At 40.5% G+C, this 21,930-nt stretch overlaps 1 protein-coding gene across 3 annotated transcripts in view; it reads right to left on the bottom strand.

The window, feature by feature from the left end:
- The window catches only part of F8 (coagulation factor VIII), a 211,571-nt gene that overhangs the window by 182,780 nt on the left and 6,861 nt on the right, over positions 1–21,930 (bottom strand). For all 3 annotated transcript variants that reach the window (XM_037037826.1, XM_037037828.1, XM_037037827.1), the window contains exon 2: positions 624–745. In XM_037037826.1, coding sequence (XP_036893721.1) covers positions 624–745 — 122 coding nt within the window. The remainder of the gene's footprint in view (positions 1–623; positions 746–21,930) is intronic.

Here is a 21,930-nt window from a genome sequence, read left to right as displayed (position 1 = left end):
GGACATACAAAACATAAAAAATCTTTTTCCCCCCAATTTTCAAATATAAACTCTTCTATAAGTTCCTAGCTTTTCTATATATATGCTGGTGGTGTGTGATGGGCAAAAGTTTGCAAAACCAATTTTGGACCACTACCTGAATGAACAAGTCCTGAATAGATGGGCTAATGTCTCTCTTTAGAATTTGAGGATGCATGTCACCTATAATTTTAAGCAATAATTTTAAGGTAGACAATGTCTCATCTTAATGTTTTGTTACATGCTTATCTGACATCTAAGTGAAGGTATCAAGCAACAGTCTGAACTGAAGACATAAGCTCGGGAGTTATTAGCATAGAAATATTTTAAAGCTATGAGACTGGATAAGATCACCTATGGATTGAAGGTAGAGAGAAAAGAAAACAAACTCATGTCCAAGACCCAGGGCACTCCAGTATATAGAGAATATGTAGAAGGGGAGAGTCTAGCAAAAAGATTGGGAACATTCGGCCTGAGATACTGTGGTAGGGAAAACATTTTCTTTTGCAGCTGTTATCTTCAACTACAGGCCCAAGACTGATAAATCCTCTCTTGGAAATAAGACACTCAGATTTATAATAAACAGTCAATATTGTTTTTATTACCCATCCATGGTGGCCTGGGCTTGGCAATGTTGAAAAGGTGATCCGTGAACTCTACAAAGACAGTCTTTTTGTACATGACTGAGGTGCTGAGTGGAAAAGATTTTTGCACTCCAGGAGGAAACCTGTGTGAAGAAAAGAAAAAGTCATTCATTTTAGTGGACTTTCTTTGAACCCACTTGGAAAGGGAGCTGGAAGTGGTGTTTCCATCCCACTCTCCTCGACTATTAAAGCAAATTGGAAGTTGTATATGAATTCGTACTATAGACTGAATGTTTCTGTGCAGAGCACTCATGAATGGGATTAGTGCCTTATAAAAGAAACCATAGAGAGATCTCTCACCTCTTTTATCATGTGAAGTTAAAGTAAAAATATGACCATCTATGAATTAGGAAAAGGGCCTTTACCAGATACCAAATCAGTACTTTTATCTTGGACTTCCACCCTCCAGAACTGTGTGAAGTAAATGACTGTTGTTTATAAGCAACCCAGGCTATGGTGTTTTGTTATAGTAGCCTGAACTGACTAATATAATCCCTAATATCTATGAAAGCAAAACCACGTTTTCAAAAGTCATCTGATACTTTAGGTGCCATGTGATAAGATAAATCATAAAATTGATACCCATACACTGAATCAGCCAAAAAATATTTTACCAAAATAATAACTACAGCATTCTTCAATTTCATCTTTAAAACAGACTATAATAGGAAATTTTGGCCAAGATGGAGGCATATATAGATACACTTTCACTTCTTCCACAACCAAAAGAAAGACAACAACAAATTTAAAAACAAAAATTAACCAAACTACCAGAAAAATCAAATTGTATGGAAGTCTGACAACCAAGGAGTAAAGAAGAAACATTCATCCAGACCAGTAGTAGGGAATAGAGATGGGCAGCCGGAACAGATAGGACTCATAGCAAGGTGGTGGCTGAAGGAGCAGGTGTTTCCACATTTGCATGTAGATAAACTAGGAAAAACAACTGGGGAGTGAGATAGACCATGCAACCCAAGGTTCCAGTGCAGAGAAATAAAGCCTCAAAGGCTCTGGCAGTAAAAACTTGTGAGGGTTGTGGTGGTGGGAGAAACTCCCAGCCTCATAGGAGAGTTCATTGGAGAGACCCACAGGATTCTAGAACGTACACAAACCCACTCACCCGGGAATCACCACCAAAAGGGGCCAATTTCCTTGTGGGTAGTGGGGGAAGTGACTGAAAGCCAGCCAAGAGCCCAGCAAGTGGCATTGTTAACTCTTGGATCCCTCCCCCACATACATCCCTACAATGCTACTACGTGGGTTGGTCCACCCTGGTGAATACCTAGAGCTCTGCCACTTATCACATAAGAGGCATGCTGAGACAAAAAAAATATATATGGCCCAAATGAAAGAACAGATCAAAACTTCAAAAATATAATTAAGCAATGAAGAGACAGCCAACCTATCTGATACAGAATACAAAACACTGGTAATCAAAATGCTCACAGAAATGGTTGAATATGGTTGCAAAATAGAGGAAGAAGTGAAGGCTATACAAAGTGAAATAAAGGAAAATGTACAGGGAACAAACAGTGACAGGAAAAAAAACTGGCACCCAAATAAAAATGTGGACCAGAAGGAAGAAATAGACATTCATCCAGAAAAGAATGAAGAAACAAGAATTCAAATAAACGAGCACAGGCTTAGAAACCCCTGGGACAACTTCAAACATTCCAACATCTAAATCATAGGGTTGCCATAAGGAGAGGCGGAAGAGCAAGAAATTGAAAACTTATTTGAAAACATAATGAAGAGAAGCTTTTCTATCCTGGCAAAGGAAATAGACTTCCAGGAAGTCCAGGAAGCTCAGAGAGTCTTAAAGAAGTTGGACCCAAAAAAGCACACACAAAGGCACATCATAATTACATTAGCCAAGATTAAAGATAAAGAGAGAATCTTAAAAGCAGCAAGAGAAAAGGAGACAGTTACCTACAAAGGAGTGCCCACAAGATTATCAGCTGATTTCTCAAAAGAAACCCTGCAGGCAAGAAGGGGCTAGAAAGAAGTATTCCAACTCATGAAAGGCAAGGACTTACATCCAAGATGACTCTTTCCAGGAAAGCTATCATTTAGAATGGAAGGGTAGATAAAGTGCTTCCCAGATAAGGTCAAGTTAAAGGAGTTCAGCATCACCAAACTCTTATTAAATGAAATGTTAAGGGAACTTATCTAAGAAGAAGATGATAAAAAATGTGAACAGTAAAATGACTACAAACTCACAACTCTCAATAGCTGAACCTAAAAAATCAGATAAAAACAAACTAAGCAAACAACCAGAATGGGAACAGAATCATAGAAATGGAGATCACATGGAGTGTTATTAGAGGAAAGGGAATAGTGGGGGAAAGGTACAGAAAATAAGTAGCATAAATGGTAGGTGCAAAATAGACAGGGTGAGGTTAAGAATAGTATGGAAAATGAAGAAGCCAAAGAACTTGTATGCATGACCCATGGACATGAACTAAGGTGGGGGAATATGGATCGGGGTGGGTGCAGGGCAGAGGAGAATAAAGGAGAAAAAATGTGACAACTCTTTCAGCATAATTAATAAAATATGCTAAAAATAAATATAAATAAAAAATAAAATCTTTTAAAAATTTTTAAAGAAAATAAAATACCAGTAACACACTTCACAGATATAGAACATTTCAAAAATTCATATGAAACCATAAATAAACCCAAAAAGCCTCAGCAATTTTGGGGAAGAAGAACAAAGTAGGAGGGATCACAATACCTGGTATCAAACTGTATTACAAGGCCATGGTAATCAAAACAGTCTGGTGTTGGCATAAGAACAGACACACAGATGAATGGAACAGAATGGAGAGCCCCAAAATAAACCCAAGTCTCTATAGTCAACAAATATTCGACAAAGAGAAAAGGAGTATAAAATGAAGTAAAAATAGCCTCTCCAACAAATGGTGTTGGGAGATCTAGACAGCTACATGCAAAAAAAATGAAACTTGACCACCAACTTACACCATATACAAAAATAAACACAAAATGGATAAAAGAATTAAATGTTAGCTGTGACATTATAAAAGTCTTAGAGGAGAACATAGGCAGGAAAAATTCAGATATTCCACACAGCCATATTTCCCCCGATACATCCCCTAGAGCAAGGGACATAAAGGAAAGAATAAGCAAATGATGCTACATCAAATTATAAACCCTCTGCATGACTAAAGAAAATATCAGCGAAATGAAAAGTAAACCAACTGTATGGGAAAATATATTTGCAAATGACGATTCCTCAGACAAGGCTTTGATCTCCCAAAGATCTCCCACAACTCCATACCAGGAAGACAAACAATCTAATGAGAAAATGGGTAATGGACCTGAACAGACACTTTTCCAAGGGGGACATACAGAGGGCCCAGAGACACATGAAAGGATGCTCAACATCACTAGCCATCAGAGATGAAAATTCAAACCACAATGAGATGTTACTTCACATCAAGTCAGGATGGCCATCATAAACAAATCAACAGACAATGAGTGTTGGAGAGGATGTGGAGAAAAGGGAATCCTAGTTCACTATTGGGAGTGCAGACTGGTACAGCCACTGTGGAAAACAGTATGCAATTTACTCAAAAAACTACAAATGGCTCTGCCTTTTGGTCCAGCAATTCCACCGCTGAGATCATATCCTACGAGCCCCAAAACAACAATTCAAAAGTACCTATGCACCCCAATGTTCATAGCAGCACAATTCACAATAGCCAAGTGTTGGAAGCAACCTAGGTGCCCATCAGTACATGAGTGGATCAAAAAACTGTGGTACATTTACACAATGGAATACTGTGCAGCAGAAAGAAAGAAGGAGCTCCTACCCTTTGCAACAGCATGGATAGAACTGGAAAGCATTATGCTAAGTAAATATGTCATGTGGTGAAAGACAAATACCATATAATCTCAGCTATAAGGGGAATCTAATCAACAAAACAGGTGAACAAAATAGAAGTAAAGCATTGAAATAAAGAAAAAATGACAATGACCAGGGAGGAGGGGGGAGGGGGATAATGGGGAACAGAAATAGAAGGGTCAAGTCAAGGAACATATATAAAGGAGCCATGAACAAGGGCAATGCAGGGAGGGAGGACTGAATGTAGGAAGTGGAGGTGGGTAAGGTGGGGGAGTAATGAAGGGAAATGGGGACAAGTGTAATTACACAAAAATAAAAAAAATTAAAAAACAACAGCAAGGCTCTTAAAATGATCAAAGAAATGCCAAAATACCCATTCTCTTTGGAGAATACACGGGGCTTAAAATAATTTATTATTTGTGGTTCCTTCAAGAATCACAAGATCATAAAATAAATTTAAGTAAAACATTAAGAAGAGGGAGAAAGGTAGAGGAAGAAACTGAGAGCTAGAAGAAAAAAAGAGAATCTCACTCATGTTAGCAATCTAATCATGGTTTCTGGTTTTAAGAGAGTTCCATGACTACCCTACATAAAACAGTGCCTACCAACAGTGTCTTTACCCTCATCATGCTTTTTCTTCACTTATTTTTATTGAAATGATAGATTTCTTTCTTTGTGTGTGTGTGTGTGTGGTTTCTTGTACTGTCTCCTGGCAATCGAATACAAAACCTGCACAAAGACAGGGTTTTTTCCCCTGTTTTGTTCGCTGATGAATCCCTAAGTGCTTGACACATAGTAAATAGTATTTGTTGACTGAATGTCGATGCATCTTTTCATTCTCTACTCCCATTACAGATGGAAAACATGAGCTTCTGGCATAAGGCCAGTTCCCCATCAGGGTTCTAGAAATCCCACCATCTCTCTCCTGATCCAATCACTTACTCTTCAAGAAAAAAAATATGGACAAACAGTATACAAGCCACTAGGGATACAGCCATATGCAAAAACAACCTGTCCCCAGGCTTCATGACCTCAGAAGCTCTAGTCTACAGGTCTAGGGGTGGAGACATACCAGACAATCACATGAAGAAATGTAAAAGCAAAGTTGTGAAAAATACTATGAAAGAGAGGTACTTGATACTCAGCAGGGGAGTCTGACCAAGTCAGGGAGGTTGGAGAAGCAAGCCTTCCTGAAGTAAGTAGCAGCTAAGCTGAGAAAGGAAGGACATCTAAGGGATAAAGAGGAGAGTAGGAGAGGAACGAGCATTGTACGCCAGAGAACAACACATGCAAAGACCCCAGGAAGGGCATATGGCACAGACCAAGAGTAAAGATGAACCATGTTGCTAGAGCAGAGAGGGCAACGGGGAATGTGAGGGAGATGAAGCTGGAGAGTACATAGGGTTTAGGCAATGCAGGACCTTAAGTTACAGGCAATGTTGGGAGTTTGGACACTATCTTAAGAATACTGGGTGCCCCCTGCAGGGCTTTTAGGTGAAGAGTGAAAGGATCAGATCTGTGTTTTGCAAGCTATCAGATAAGCATTATGGTTGCATTGTGTAAAACAAACAGCAGGGGGCAGAACATACGGAGGCAGACTGGAAAATGAGAGATGATAGAAGTTAGGGTTGTGGTGTTGTGGCAGAGAGACAGAGACGGCCAATGAAATGCCGGCTGGAGGAAGGTTTAATGAAGGAGTTGTTTACAGAGCTGTGGGCAGGGCTAAGGGAAGATTCTGAGGGGAAAACAGGAGCACTATTAATGGTGACAGTGGCAGCACAGGTATTAAGAAGGGCAACCAACACACAGGCCTGAAAACAGTCAGAGGAGCCTGGATACTACTCAGTGCAGAGGAGTTGCCAGAACAAGGCAGCCAAGCAGAGATGTACTCAGAGGGAGTGAAAACATAGGGACCAGAACAAGACCTTCCCAGGGATGCATGATAACAACACACACCCCCTGAGCACAGAGGAGTTAGAGAAACTGTCCCTTGACAGAGCTCACAGGCCCCTCTGCAGTGGAGAGAGCAGAAAGCCTGAGGCCCAGGGTCAACCTCAAAGGTTCAAACAGCAAGTGGGGGGTGGGGCTGGGAAGGGAGTGGGGGACAGAAAACTGTACTTAAACAATAATTAAATTTTAAAAAATTATATTTAAAAAAAGGTTCAAACAGACAAAATGGGCAGGAAGGGGTAGAGGGCCCTCAAAAAGATCAGGGGACTGACTGCCGGTGTCACCAGGGCAAACACACATTTGGCACATGGGCCAAGTGTTTCTGGTTCACTCCCTCAGTCATTCAATAAGTATATAACAAAATAACTAACACAAAAGAAATAAGGTAAAATAAATATCTGTATTTGAACAATAGTGATTAGAAACATTCTTTTCCATCTGACGTGCTTTCAGACAATTCACAGACAGTATACATTGTGCAAATGCTGCCACCCAATGTCAGCAGATGTGAGTAGCAGAACACTGCTCAGAATTACTGAACACGTAAAATGCACCAAGCTGCTTTACAAGGAAAGGGTAGCTGTGAGGCCATAAGCCCTCTCCAGTGAAGCACACAGGTACCCTCCACCCACCCAAACCATCAAGCTCCGTGGGAAGGGTGGGAAAANCTGAGGCCCAGGGTGAACCTCAAAGGTTCAAACAGACAAAATGGGCAGGAAGGGGTAGAGGGCCCTCAAAATGATCAGGGGACTGACTGCCGGTGTCACCAGGGCAAACACACATTTGGCACATGGGCCAAGTATTTCTGGTTCACTCCCTCAGTCATTCAATAAGTATATAACAAAATAACTAACACAAAAGAAATAAGGTAAAATAAATATCAGTATTTGAACAATAGTGATTAGAAACATTCTTTTCCATCTGACGTGCTTTCAGACAATTCACAGACAGCTATACATTGTGCAAATGCTGCCACCCAATGTCAGCAGATGTGAGTAGCAGAACACTGCTCAGAATTACTGAACACGTAAAATGCACCAAGCTGCTTTACAAGGAAAGGGTAGCTGTGAGGCCATAAGCCCTCTCCAGTGAAGCACACAGGTACCCTCCACCCACCCAAACCATCAAGCTCCGTGGGAAGGGTGGGAAAATGTAGCCAGGGGCACATCGGGGTGAAACAGGAATAGGTCTCCGAATTTGTGCCCCTGGAGTTTTGATGAGGGGTGTGGCCCAGAGATGTACCTTTGAACTATTCTAGTGAAAAGTAAAAACACACCAGACTGCAGACAGAGCAGACCCTTCCTTCTACGTGAGTCACACGCAACACAAACCTCACAGAAAGGGTGAAAGGAGAGGGATGGACACAGCTGCTCCCAGGAGGAGGCTCTGTGAGCCCCAGACAATGGCAGTGAAACCAAGGCAGAAAGGATTAGCTGAGGAAACCAGGGAGAGTGCCTCATAAGAAAACAAAAGTGAGCCCTAAAATGGTGAGCCTACACCTAACAGCAACTACTCACATAAAGTAAAGACTGTTGGAAGCACATGGAGAAACTGGCGAGTGTACAGTCACAGAGGAAGACCTTAACATCATTAGAGGGATGTAGCAGCGGATTGGCTGAAAATGCTCTTTGAATCTGTGCATTGTTTGGAGTAGACCTCTCTCAGAGACCAACTGAGTGGGGCAAAGGTGAAGATGACTTAGTTCCCATCTCTCTAGGCTCCCTCCCCTCCCACAGAGCCTTGCATTGCAGTCCATTCCAGGGTTTCCAGAGCACTCAAGAAAGCACGTAGCAGGAGCAGCTCTGCCAACCCAAGGACACAACAAATGACTTTCAGTACTGGCTGAGGGCCAGAAGCCAGCGTACTGATAAGAAAGCTCTTCCAGTAAAAGGAGTTGATTTATGGAGGGAGGAATGGGGATATGCATTGGCCAGGGGGCACAAGCATGTTGCAGGAGCAGGTTCTCAGAGGCACATCTTGTGTATTCCTGTTACACTGCCCCCTCTACTTCAAGTCACAGCCATGGCCAAATGGGGGATCCCTGCTTACCAATCTCTAGTGGAAGAAAAATCCTGAGCTATATCTTCATAGGCAGGTATGAGCCAAAAATTGACTGTTGTAAATCCCCAAAAGGCCAAACTTTGGCAGTTGCTGTTGATTTTATCCACTTTGTGCATAAAGACAAATGGACCAAGTTTCAAATATATACAGACTAATGGACAGCAGTAAATGGCTTGGCTGTCTGGCCAGGGGTCTATGAGAAAAAAAAGACTGGAATATACAGAAACAAAGACATCTCCGGTGAAGGCTTATTAGTGAGAGGGCACAAAATAGAAAGATCTTCATGTCATATGTTAATGCCATCACAGAGCATCTACCATGGAAGTAGTACATAACAATTATGTGGACAAAATGACTAGCAATTAACATCAGCCAGCCTCTACATGGCCTGCCCCAGTGCTAAAAAGATATGAGCTAAGTGTCTATGGTAGCAGGGAGAGAATTTATGCATGGGCACAAAAATATGGCTTCCTAAACTTCCAGTCAAGATGTTAGCATAGGCCTCACCTCTTTATACAACCACATCAAAATTACAACTAAAATATAGAACATGCCCTGGCAGATGTGGCTCAGAGGAGTGAGCACCAGCCTGTGAACCAAAGGGTCACCAATTTGATTCCCAGTCTAGGGCCCATGCCTGGGTTGCAGGCCAGGTCCTCAGCGTGGGGCATGCGATAGGCAACCATACGTTGATGTTTCTCTTCATCTCTTTCTCCCTCCTTTCCCCTCTGTCTAAAATAAATAAATAAATAAATAAATAATCTTAAAATATAGAATAACTATCACTCTGAACTGTCAGATATCGAGTTGAATGGAAGTTTGACAACTATGGAATTAAAAAAAAACATCCATCCAGGCTGGTAGGAGTGGCGGAGACATAAAACCAGCTGGTGTCATCTACTACTAGTGGATAAAAACTTGGAGGAGATATCTCAGGAGTGAGGAGTTCCAGCCCCACACCAGGACTCCCAGGCCAGGTTTCCAGCACCAGGAAGATAAGTCCCCACAACTTCTGGCTTCAAAAAGTAGTGGAGATTGAATCAGTGGAAGAAACTTCTGAAGCCCCAAGCAGTTCCTCTTAAAGAATACATACATGGACTCACCTACTCACACTTACTCCCTCAGAGCTCCAGCACCGGGATATAAGCTTGAGAGACGCCAGTGGCAAACTGGGAGAAACTGGGATATCTAGCATCAAGGCAGGCAGAGTCAATTGTCCCTTTTCTGAGCCCTGCCCCAACAGAGCCACTGGGCAGGCAAGCTGATGCCATATCTGAGACTCCATCAACCTGGCTAACATTGTTTGGCCCACTTCGAAAATCCCCAGAGATTCCACTCCACCCAACCTTCTTTTCAATATGAATGGCTGGTTCTTGGCATTACTGCACATTTCCTAAATCTTCTCAAACAAGCAACAGCTGGCCTCAGTGAGCCTCAGGCCCAGCACTAGCAGAAAACAGCCTAGATTCACAGCTTGGCTTTGCTGGGAATCTCCAAGAGCAGCACAGGTAGCAGCCACCTCAGACTGCTTTATAGCTCAAGCAGGGTGGTCCTGGACAAAATACAGGTTGGAACTGACCTTGCCCTGCACCACCTGGAAAACCCCTAGGGCCAGAACACCCAGTGGACAGTTACAGACCACATCAGAGCACCAACACCCTGCCCTTGAACTGCTGATCTTCCGCAGAGGTCAGAGGTTGGTGGTCAGTGGTCACAGCTAATCTTTGCAGCTTGCTAGCCTCAGTAAGTCCCTTTCATTGATCTGCCAGTAGCAACCAAGGCTCAAATATAAGAGGAGGGTGTATTAAGTCCACATGGAGGGTGCACCTTGAGTACCCAGCTTGGGTGATAGGAGGGGCTGTGCCACTGGACCCTATAGGACACCTACTACATTATAGGACACACTACCAAGACAAGGAGTCAAAACAGCTCTACTGAATACATAGAAACAAAGGATTCACTAATTGAAATAAAGAACAATATACAGGGAAACAATATACAAGTGTGGTAGAGTGGATGAAGCTGAGTATCAAATCAATGATTTGGAACATAAGGAAGCAAAAAAACCCCAATCAGAACAACTAGAAGAAAAAAGAATTAAAAAATGAGGAGAGTATAAGCAGCTTCTGGGACAACTTCAAGAGGTCCAACATTCACATCATAGAGGGGTCTGAAGGGAAAGAGGAAGAGAAAGAGGAAGAAACTAGAAATCTATTCGAAAAAAATAGTGAAAAAAAACTTTCCTAATTTGGTGAAGGAAATAGACATGCACGTTGAGGAAGCACAGAGAGCCTGAAACAAATGGATGCAAAAAGGCCCACTTCAAGTCACATCATAATTAAAATGCCAAAGGTTAAAGATAAAGAGAATCTTAAAAGCAGAAAGAGAAAAGAAGTTAGTTATCTACAGGAGAGTTCCCATAAGACTGTCAGATGACCTCTCAAAAGAAACTTTGCAGGCTAGAAGGGATTGGCAAAAAATATTGAAAGTGATGAGAAGCAGGGACCTATAGCTAAGACTGCTCTACCCAGCAAAGCTATCATTTAGAATCAAAGGGCAGATAAAGAGCTTCTCAGACAAGAAAACACTAAAGGAGTTCATCATCACCAAACCATTATTATATTAAATGTTGAAGGGATTTTTTTAAGAAAAAATCAAGACTATGAACAGTATAATGGTAAAAAAAATATATATCTATCAACAATTGAATCTGAAAAACTAAGCAAACAAGAACAGAGACAGAATCACAGATACAGAGAGCGTTTTGATGGTTGGCAAACAGGAGGGGGTGGGGAGAAGGGGAGGAAGAGGTGAGGGGATTAAGAAGTACAAATAGGTAGTTACAGAATAGCCATGGGAATATAAAGTATAGTATAGGAAATGGGGTAGTGAAAGAACTTATACACATGACCCATGGACATGAACAATGGTGTATGGTTTTCCTGAGGGAGTGTGGGTTGCTGGGTGGAGGAGGACAAAAGGGGGAAAATCAGGATGACTGTAATAGTATAATCAATAAAATACATATTTTAAAAAAGCATGGCTTTCTACTGATGAAGGCAGACCTAGTTAGTGTTGGCCCTAAAGTCCAACCTGTCAGCAAGAGAAACCAGTGCTGAGTTCCCAGTATAGTACTGTCTATCATGGAGACCAGCCAACAATTTAACTGCATTGTACACACCTCTTCCATCCCTGGAGGAATAGAACTTGATTCTGATAGAGGAGACACATATCCCAGGAATATGTTAGCCTTCCCTGCCCACAAAGCCTCAGCCTGCACCATTATGTAAGGGCTTACAGAGGGTCTGAGTCACTGATGTGGGATCCCATATAATATGTCAGAGCAGGGGACTGTACAGCAAAGCATGGGCTGGAGTGGGCCCTGACCATCATGTCCATTGGCTTTGTCACATGCTGCTCCATCCAGAAACTTCCAGACAGAGCAATGGAATGACCTCTTGAGGTACAGGTAAAGATTCAGCTTGTGCAAGGCCTGAATCCTTGTGAGGCTGGAAGGGCAATTTCTATGTTGCTGTATATGCATTAATTCAAAGATGGTTGTGTCCCCAGCACATGGGTTTAGGAACCAAAGAGTGGCAGCAAAAAAGCTCTACTTACCATCACTGCCCATGGCCTACCTGAGAGTCTGTGCTGCTCCTTCCAGTAGGTCTGGGCTCAGCAGGTTAGAAGGTCCCCACAGCAGAAACACAAGAGTCTCTTTGAATTAGAAGCTAGGGGCAGTCCCTGGGCACTTGGGGCTACTCATAAGTACCAAAGGAGTGGCAGGTCAGATTTGGAGCCCCAAGGGAATGACCCTGAGGAGACGGCCCACTGTCACACGGGAGAGGCGGGGGATGTACCGTACCCAAGGACAGCCACGTCCCCTGTGGAGGCACAGTACCACAACCACTGGGACCTGGAAAAGCTGCTCCCGATCCAGGTGAGGACAGTGAGTGAGTGGGGGCTGTGATGGAGACAGGGACGGGATGGCCAGGAACAAACTTGAGCCCCAGGCACTTGCAAGGAGGAGGCCACTGGAAGATGGCCTTCAGCTGAGGTTTCTTCACAGAGCTTCCTGGCCTGGGCTCAGGATCTGAGGCCCCCTCCCTTTCCCAAAGCAGCCCACAGGTCCTTCCCAGGGAAGGCTATATCTCTTACCAGAGCAGGCCATGCCCCCTTACTGGGAGACCCATGCCATGCCCTTTCCCAGGATAACCAGTGCTTAATGACCAAACAGTGAAGAGATATGAAGTCCTTGCCAGATTGGCCAAACCTGGGACAACTCAGAAGGGTCAATTCAGCTCCTTGTAGAGTCAGCCTACACTTCAACTCAGCTTCTCCCTCTGCCCACCCCTGTATCTTCCCTGTCCTATCCTCTTCCCCAGCGATGGTCCTCAGAGCACTCCAAAGAAACTTTCTGCACAATAATCTCTGCCTCACAACATGCTTCTGGGGAACACAGCCAGTGATATTAATTCATATTTAAGTGTGTTCTAAATTCATCCATCTCTAAAAATTTCCATGACACTAGCTTTAGCATAGACTTACATGGTTTTTAGTCACTTCACGACATTATTTGATGCCTATATCATTGTGTGCACTTCTTCCTTCAGTTCATTTGTCCTATCTCCTGAGCATTTTGAGACTTACATCCTTCCAAACATATGAACTCATCCTTACATTGTTCCTTTTCCTCTTTTCCCATTTTGTCTCCTAGGTTTTTCTGAGTGTACCTTAGCCAGTTTCTTTAAAGTTTCCATTGGTTTCTAACAAGACTCAGATCCATGCCCAAAGATAGGTATTTTGACATACACTATCCAAGTTCAATATTTCTGACTAAAATGAAAATATGACACATAGGAAATGTTTACTAGAACAAGAACTTGGAAGAGCAGAGAGGGAACAGGATCAAGAATACACAGAAACATGTTTTTCTCCTCTTGTGGGAAGAGTGAAAAAAACAGAAGCTAGATGAAGAAACAAGATTGTGAGACAGAGAAACAGAAGGCCTGGGACTAGGTTCAGAGTAGAACTCTATTCAAAGGGACATAGTAGAGTCTCCTAGGGGCTTCAGCACCATCCAGGTGTGAGATTCACTTCAGAGATGAGCCTACAAGGATCATATAACTCCACAAGCCAAGACCTCTGCCATTTGAGTGAATATTTTTCACTGGAACAAAAACACGTGATTTATGTGCCTGTCTCAGTTTCAGGATAATCTACACAGTAAGTGACAAAATGTTCCATGGTTCACAGGTTTTACTCTTTCCTAACTTTTGTGGAGATTTTTTGTGTGTATTTCCCTTAGGATTTGATATATAAATCTTGCCAAATATATTTGGCAACAATGTCCTTGACATGAACTGTTCTTTCACATTTTATCTAAAACCAATTAGAAAACCTATTATATTTCCTGACCCTTGCTGAGAAGAATTGAGCAGCTGCAGGAACAGATAATATAAAACTGAATTTTCCCAGATGTTTATTGCAAACCTTGGCAGAGGTTGTCAGGATGTGTCCAGAGTCAGCTTATCCTGTTAATCAGTATCAAAATAATCTTGACTATAAAATGGTATCATCAAAATAAAAATTGTATCAACTTTTTCTTGGTAAATACACGTGACTGCCTACACAACAACAGAAAGCTAAATAACAAAAATAAATCATTTTTTCCATTCAATTCAATTTTACACTCAGACTGTTACATACTATGCCACAGATTGCATGTTAGATGGAAGCTACAAAACAAAGCACAATGTATAAGTAGAATTATCTCAATATTAATTTTTTTAAAATACATTTTATCGATTATATTATTACAGTTGCCCCATTTCCCCCCCTTCATTCCCCTCTGCCCTGCACACCTCCTCCCACCCACATTCCCCCCCTTTACTTAATGTCCATGGGTTGTACATATGAGTTCTTTGGCTTCTACTTTCCTATACTATCCTTACCCTCCTGCTGTCTATTTTCTGCCTACCACCTATGCTACTTATTCTCTGTACCTTTCCCCCCTCCCTCCCCCTCCCACTCCCCTGTTGCTAACCCTGCATGTGATCTCCATTTCTGTGTTTCTGTTTCTGTTCCAGTCATTTGCTTAGTTTGCTTTTGTTTTTGTTTTAGGTGTGGTTGTTAATAATTGTGAGTTTTCTGTCCTTTTACTGTTCATATTTTTATCTTTTTCTCAGATAATTCCCTTAAACATTTAATAAGATAAGGTCTTGGTGATGATGAACTCCTTGAACTTGACCTTATCTGGGAAGCACTTTATCTGTTCTTCCATTCTAAATAAAAACTTTGCTGGATAGAGCAATCTTGGATGTAGGTCCTTGCCTGTCATGACTTGGAATACTTCTTTCCAGCTCCTTCTGGCCTGTAAGGTCTCTTTTGGGAAATCAGCTGACAGTCTGATGGGAACTCCTTTGTAGGTGACTGTCCCCTTTTCTCTTGCTGCTTCTAGGATTCTCTCCTTCATTTTAATCCCGACTAACGTAATTATGATGTGCCTTGGTGTGTTCTTTCTTGGTTCCACCTTCTTTGGGACTTTCTGAGCTTCCTGGACCTCCTGGAAGTCTATTTCCTTTGCTAGATTGGGGAAGTTCTCTTTTATTATTTGTTCAAGTAACTTTTCCACTTGCTGCTCTTCATCCTCTCCTTCTGGCACCCCTATGACTCAGATACTGGAGTGATTAAAGATGTCCTGGAGATTCCTAAGCCTCTCTGCATTTTTTGAATTATTGTTTCTTCATTCTTTTCTGGTTGAATGTTTCTTTCCAAAATCATTGATTTTAATCCCAGTTTTCTTCCCATCACTATTGGTTCACTGTATATTTTGCTTCATTTCACTTAGCATAGCCTTCATTTTTTCATCTAATTTGCGACCTAATTCAACCAATTTTGTAAGCATTCTGATTACTAGTGTTTTGAACCGTGCATCTGATAGGTTGGCTATCTCTTCATCACTTAGTTGTGTTTTTTCTGGAGCTTTTATCTGCTCTTTTGTTTGGGCCATTTTTTTTGGTCTTGAAGCGCCTGTTATGTAATGAGGGGTGGAGCCTTAGGTGTTCACCAGGGTGGGGTAACCCCCATGGCTAGGTTGTGAAACTGTATATGGGAAAGGGGTCTGAGAGGGAACAATGATGCTTTCTCTGCTCTCTGCTGGATTTCAGTCACTTCCCCTGCTTCCCACAAGCAAATAGGGCCCTTCTGGTGCTGACTCCTGGGTGGGTTAGGGCTTGTGTACATTTTAGGACCCTGTGGGTCTCTCCAACAAACTCTCCTGTGAGGTTGTGAGTTTCTCCCACTGCAGCCTCAACCCCTACAGGTATTTTTAATCAGTGGTTTGAGGCTTTATTTCCCAGCACTGGGGCCCTGGGTTGCACAGTGTGTCCTGCTGCCTAGTTGTTTCTCCTGGTTTATCTGTGCACAAATGTGGGACCACCCAGTCTGCAATCCACCACCTCACTGGGTCCTCCAGCCCCTGCTTTGCTGCAAGTCCTCTCCACCTGGCTGCCTGTCTCTGCCCCTCCTACTGGTCTGGATGAATGTTTCTTCCTCAACTCTTTGGTTGTTGGACTTCCATACAATTCGATTTTCTGTCAGTTCTGGTTGTTTTTTGTTTTTAAATTGTTGCTGTCCTTCTTTTGGTTGTGTGAGAGGGCACAGCATGTTTACCTATGCCTCCATCTTGGCCAGAAGTCTTAATATTAATTTTTAACAAGACCAACATTAATGGATACATGGCTAAATGTTCAGTTAGTTACCAAGTTATTGACCATCTGGACTTCTACTTCTGCTCAACTTTCAGCTATAGTAAACTATAGAAAGAACTTATAAATCCTTCTCATACCATACGCATACAGTGAGATGCCACTTATACAGTGATTAAAATGGTGAAAATTAAATATTGGCAACATCAAATGTTGTCCACGATGTGTCAAACTGGCACTTTCTTGCACTGGTGGGAGTATAAAATGGAATAATGGTTCCAGAAATCTACTGGCAGTGTCATATAAACTTAAATACGCATTTACTGTATGAGCCAGCAATTTCACTCTCAGATATTTAACCAAAATAAAGCAGATGTCCACACAAAAACTTGTACAGAAATATTCATAGCAAGTTTATTCATATCAGCACCCAAACCAGAAACATTCCAAAGGTCCATGTGAACAGTGAACAGATAAGCAAATTATAATATATTCCCATAATGGAGAAATAATTAGCAATAAAAAGGGTAGAATTATCCTGGCTCCATGACTAAGTTGGTTGGAGCATTGCCCTGTCCACTAAAAGGTTGTGTGTTCAACCCTCAGTCAGGGAATATACCTAGGCTACAAGTTTGATCCCTGGTCAGGGTATGTAAGCAAGGCAACCATTGATGTTTCTCTCTCACATCAAGGTTTCTCTCTCTCTCTCTCTTTTGCTCTCTCTCTCTTTTGCTCTCTGTCTCTCTCTCTCTCTTTTGCTCTCTCTCCCTCTCTCTTTCTCTCTCACTTCCTCTCTTTCTAAAATCAATAAACATATCCTTGGGTGAGGATTTAAACAAGAAGGATAGAACTACTTCATGAAACAACCTGTATAAATTTTCAAATCATGATGCTCAATATAAAGACCCAGACATTGAACAGTACATACTATATCATTATACTGATATAAAAGCCTTGAAAAGTCAAGAATTGATAGAGTAACTCAAGAGTTAAAGATTTTAGTTGTAGTTATAGTTGATAGGCTTAAATGATTAACACCTGTAGAAAGCTGTTATTACAAGAACTGGAATACATGACTCCAGGAGGTCAACAAGAAATTCAACCCTGGCACTCCAGGGAGTCTGGAAGTTATGGATCTGAGCCTTTGTGTTCCAGGGAGGCAAGATCCTGATGCAGATAAAGAATTGTTGATCATCAGATAAAGAAATGGTAGGAAAATTGCACCTCTTATCTGATTAACCCTTTTTTAAAACCCCTTACTTACCCTTTTCTTCTCCTTATAAAAAGGTCTCAAACTATACTATAAGGCCGTGTAATGAAAACAGCATGGTATTGGCATGAAAACAGACACATAGATCAATGAACCAGACTAGAGAGCCCAGAAATAAACCTACACCTACATAGTCAATTAATATTTGACAAAGGAACAAGCACATGCAAGGGGCAAAAGATAGCTTATTCAATAAATGGTGCTGGGAAAATTGGAGAGATTCATGCAGAAAATGAAACTAGATTACCTTCTTATGCCATACACAAGAACTCAACACCCAAAAAAAACAACCCAATTAAAAAATGGGCGGGGGACCTGAATAGACACTTCTCCAGAGAGGACATACAGATGGCAAATAGACATAGGAAAAGATGCTCAGTGTCACTAATCATGAAAGAAACTCAAATGAAAACCACAATGAGATATGGCCTCACACCTGTAAGAATGGCTATCATTGGTGAATCAACAAACAACAAGTGCTGGTGAAGATGTGGAGTATGGGGGACCCTTGTGCACTATTGGTGGGAATCAGACTGGTGCAGCCACTGTGGAAAGCAGCATGGAGTTACCTTGAAAAATTAAAAATGGAACTACCTTATGACCCAGTGATTCCACTTCTGGGAATTTATCTAAAGAAACCCACAACACTAATTCAAAAGAAAACTAGCTACCCTGGCTGGTATGGCTCAGTGGATGGTTGGGTTCCCAGGCAGGGCACATGTCTGGGTTGTGGGTCAGGTGTGTGAGAGGCTATTGATTGTTTTTCTCTCTCACACATTGATGTGCCTCACCCTCCCTTCCCCTCTCTCTGGAAATAAATAAAACCTTTAAAAAAAGAAAAGAAGCACACCTATGTTCACTGCTTCAGTGTTATTTACAATAGCCAAGATTTGGAAGCAGCCCAAGTGTCCATTAGTAGATAGTGGATAAAACAACTATGGGACATTTACACAATGGAATACTAGTCAGCCATAAAAAGAAAAATTTACCCTTTGCAACAGCATAGGTGGATCTGGAGAAAATTATGCTAAGTGGTATAGGCCAGTTAGAGAAAGACAAATACCATACAATTTTACTCATATGTGGAATCTAATGAAAAAACTGAACTAAAAAGCAAAATAGAGAGTCTCATAGAGTGCAGGCTGACCACACTGGGTGGGGGGTTTGAGGGTGAAGGGGTCCAGCAAAAAAGAAAAAGTTCTCATGGGTATGGGCAACAGGGTGGTAATTGTGAAGGAAAGGGGGGTTGGTGGTGATGGAAGATGGTATAAAGGGGACAAATGGTAATGAGGAAAATACAATAAAAATAAATAAAATTTAGAAAAAGGTCCGCTTGAGATAAGATGTTAAGATGGTTTTTGAGGGTACAAAACCCACTGTCTTCTCAGGTCATTGGTATCTGAATAAAGTGCCCATAAAGATTTAATCTTTGTCTCTACTTACTTGTCCTCATAGTGACAGGTAGCACAAACACTGTTTTTTCCGGTTTCAAAATGAGTGTGTCATCCCACAAAGCAGCTTGTTTCCTGGGGGCTGGTCAGGGCAGGGAGACTCACTGTAACATTGCAGGATGGTTGATGTAAATGTTTCATATGTTGATTTGGGGGGTGGTTATCCATTTCTGAAAACTTACTGAACTACACATTGAAAATCTGTGCATTTCATTGTATGTAAATTATACCTGAGGTAGGTAAAATATTGTCCCTAATGAACTTTGTCTTTTGTTGTTATGCCCATGAATTTGTTACAGGGCAAAATAAAAACCAACTTTGTAGATGAAATTATGGTTGCTAATCAGCTGACCTTGGGAGAGGAGATTATCTGGGTAGGCCCAATGTAATCACAAAAGTTCTTAAAAGTAGGAGAGGGAGGCAGAAAAGATGGTTAGAGAGGTGGAGTGGAAAATTAAGTTAGACAAATTGAAAGCATGAGAAAGACTTGATGCTCTCTTGTTACTTTGAAGATGGAGGCCATCACATGGAAATTGAAAGAAGAAACTGAATTCTAAATAAACCTGGAAGTGGACTCTCCCCAGAGCCTCCAGTAAGGAACACAGCTCTGTCAACACCTTAATTTTGGCCTTGTAGGAACCTAAGTAGAGTACTCAGTTCTGACTCACTGAAACTGTGAGATAATAAGTAAGTTTTCTTGCAAGCTTCTAAGTGTGAGGTAATTTGTTACACACTAAGAGGATACTCAAAATTGATTTAAATATTAAAATGACAAGTAAATTAAAAATACAATTAAAAATCATGCTTCTAAATGAAATCAAAGAGGATATTACAAACTATACTGAAAACATGAAAAGAAAACTTTTTATACTATAACCTATGGGAAAAATTGTTCTCAGAGAAAAATACATAGCATTAAGTGCCTTCACCATTTAAAAAAAAGAGAAAAGAACATATCACTTTTCCTAAGGTACTAGAAAAATATAGCTCAATAAACCAAGAGAAACTAAGAAGAGATCTTTGATAAAGATAAAAATCGAAAAAATGAATTAAATATTTAAAATAACTAGGAAGAACAAAGCAACCCAAAGGCTCATTTTTTTCAAAAGACCATCATCAATAACAAAAGAGACAAATCCTTGGCAAACCTGTTCATTGATAGATAAATAGCAAAGACATAGGAATCTAAGAATGAGAAAGGGCACATAACTATAGATAATGTGGGGTAAAAGAATCATGAGAGAGTGCTATAAGCCAGTGGTGCTCAACATTTTGGGCACAAGGGACTGGTTCCATGGAATGTAAGTTTTCCATGGACTGAGTGTGGGCGACGGTTTTGGGGATGATTCAAGTGCATTACATTCAAGCTCACCTCCTGCTCTGCAGCCCAATTCCTATAGACCATGGACTGGTACCAGTCCTCAGCCCAGAGGTTGGGAACCCCTATTATTGGCAACATGGGGGCAACAACATTGAAAAATAAAGGAAATAATTTCCTGGAAAAGTATAAAATTATTAAAGCTGAGTCAAAAAAATTGAAACTTGGTTTGACTAATTATTATAGAAGAGCCTAAAGAGATGACTAAAAAAAAAAAAAGAGAGATGACTAAAGATATTGCAAAGTCATTTGGATCACATGAATTTATAACTGAGTCTTATCTAACTTTTAATGTTATTTGAGCTATTCTAGGTGACAGAAAGGTGGAACATTCATTAATTCATTTGATAAACCCAATAAACCTTTTATGTCAAAATCTAATGAAAATAACAAAAAATAATGCTATAGATCAATACCACATAATAAAAGGACACAGTATCTAAAGAAATATTAAGATATAGACCTCAGCAATAATGACGTTTTATGAACATTAGTTTGTACTCCAAAAATGTAAGGGTATTCAATATCAGGAAATCTTTTAACAATCTGTTTATCAACATATTGAAGAGTAAAATTCAGGTGATGCTAGATGCTAAGGAGTCATTTCCAATAAAAAATTTATGTCAAATGGGAATAGAATTAACAGACTGTCAAAAACAGCAAATGCTATTTTAAAAAGCAAAATATTAAGAATATTTCAAGTAGAAATGCTCACATTTACTAGTATCACTTAATATTTTATTATATTTTCTAACAAACTCAATAAGATAAGAAAAATAATTGGCTATAAACACCAGAAAAGAGCTAAAATCTGACTCATTTTGGATATGATTCAGTACCCATAGAGACTCTAGAGTAAAATTACAAGAATTATTAAGAGAATTCAGGTAAGGTAGCTAGGTTCAAGGTGAATATATACAAATGAAGAGCTTTTCTCTATTCTGATACGAAATATCAAGAAATGAAAATAGGAGAAAACAGTGTATTAACAATAGAAACACATTTATAAATGCATATAACTAAATGTATTAACAAATTATTTACATTTATTATACTATTAAACTTATGGATAAATGAAATGAAATACACATTAGAATCACAACAGGACTCGACTCTTTTTTTTTAGTTTTTAAATTTAATTCTTATTCAAGTACAGTTTTCTGTTTTATATTCCCTGCCCTGCCCCCCCCAGTGCTCCCACCTCCCTTCCATTTCCTCCCCCCACCTTAATTATTGTCCACGTGTCCTTTATACTTATTCATGTGTCGACTCTTTTTTACTGGAAAATATTTTAACATTTTTACATGGAAGAATAAAATTCCTAAGAAATGCTAAAAGAAAAAGTACCAAAAAAACAAGCAATGGTTGATTTCACTTACCAGATACTAAAAGATATTACAGACCCACTGTAATCAAATCAGTATGGTACTGACATAGCAAGATACAAGTATATCAGTCAAACAGCATAATGAATCCAGAAATAGATATTAATTTATATGACAATTTTATATAATGAATATGTCTATTGAAATCAGTGGCAAAAGATGTATTAATTGATAAATGGTGCCATTGTAATAGGCTATT

This window comes from Sturnira hondurensis, unplaced genomic scaffold, assembly GCF_014824575.4.
Source record: "Sturnira hondurensis isolate 20B ecotype Veracruz unplaced genomic scaffold, ASM1482457v3 Scaffold0023504, whole genome shotgun sequence".
Classification (NCBI taxonomy): Eukaryota; Metazoa; Chordata; class Mammalia; order Chiroptera; family Phyllostomidae; genus Sturnira; species Sturnira hondurensis.
This window is presented reverse-complemented; position numbering and strand designations above follow the sequence as displayed.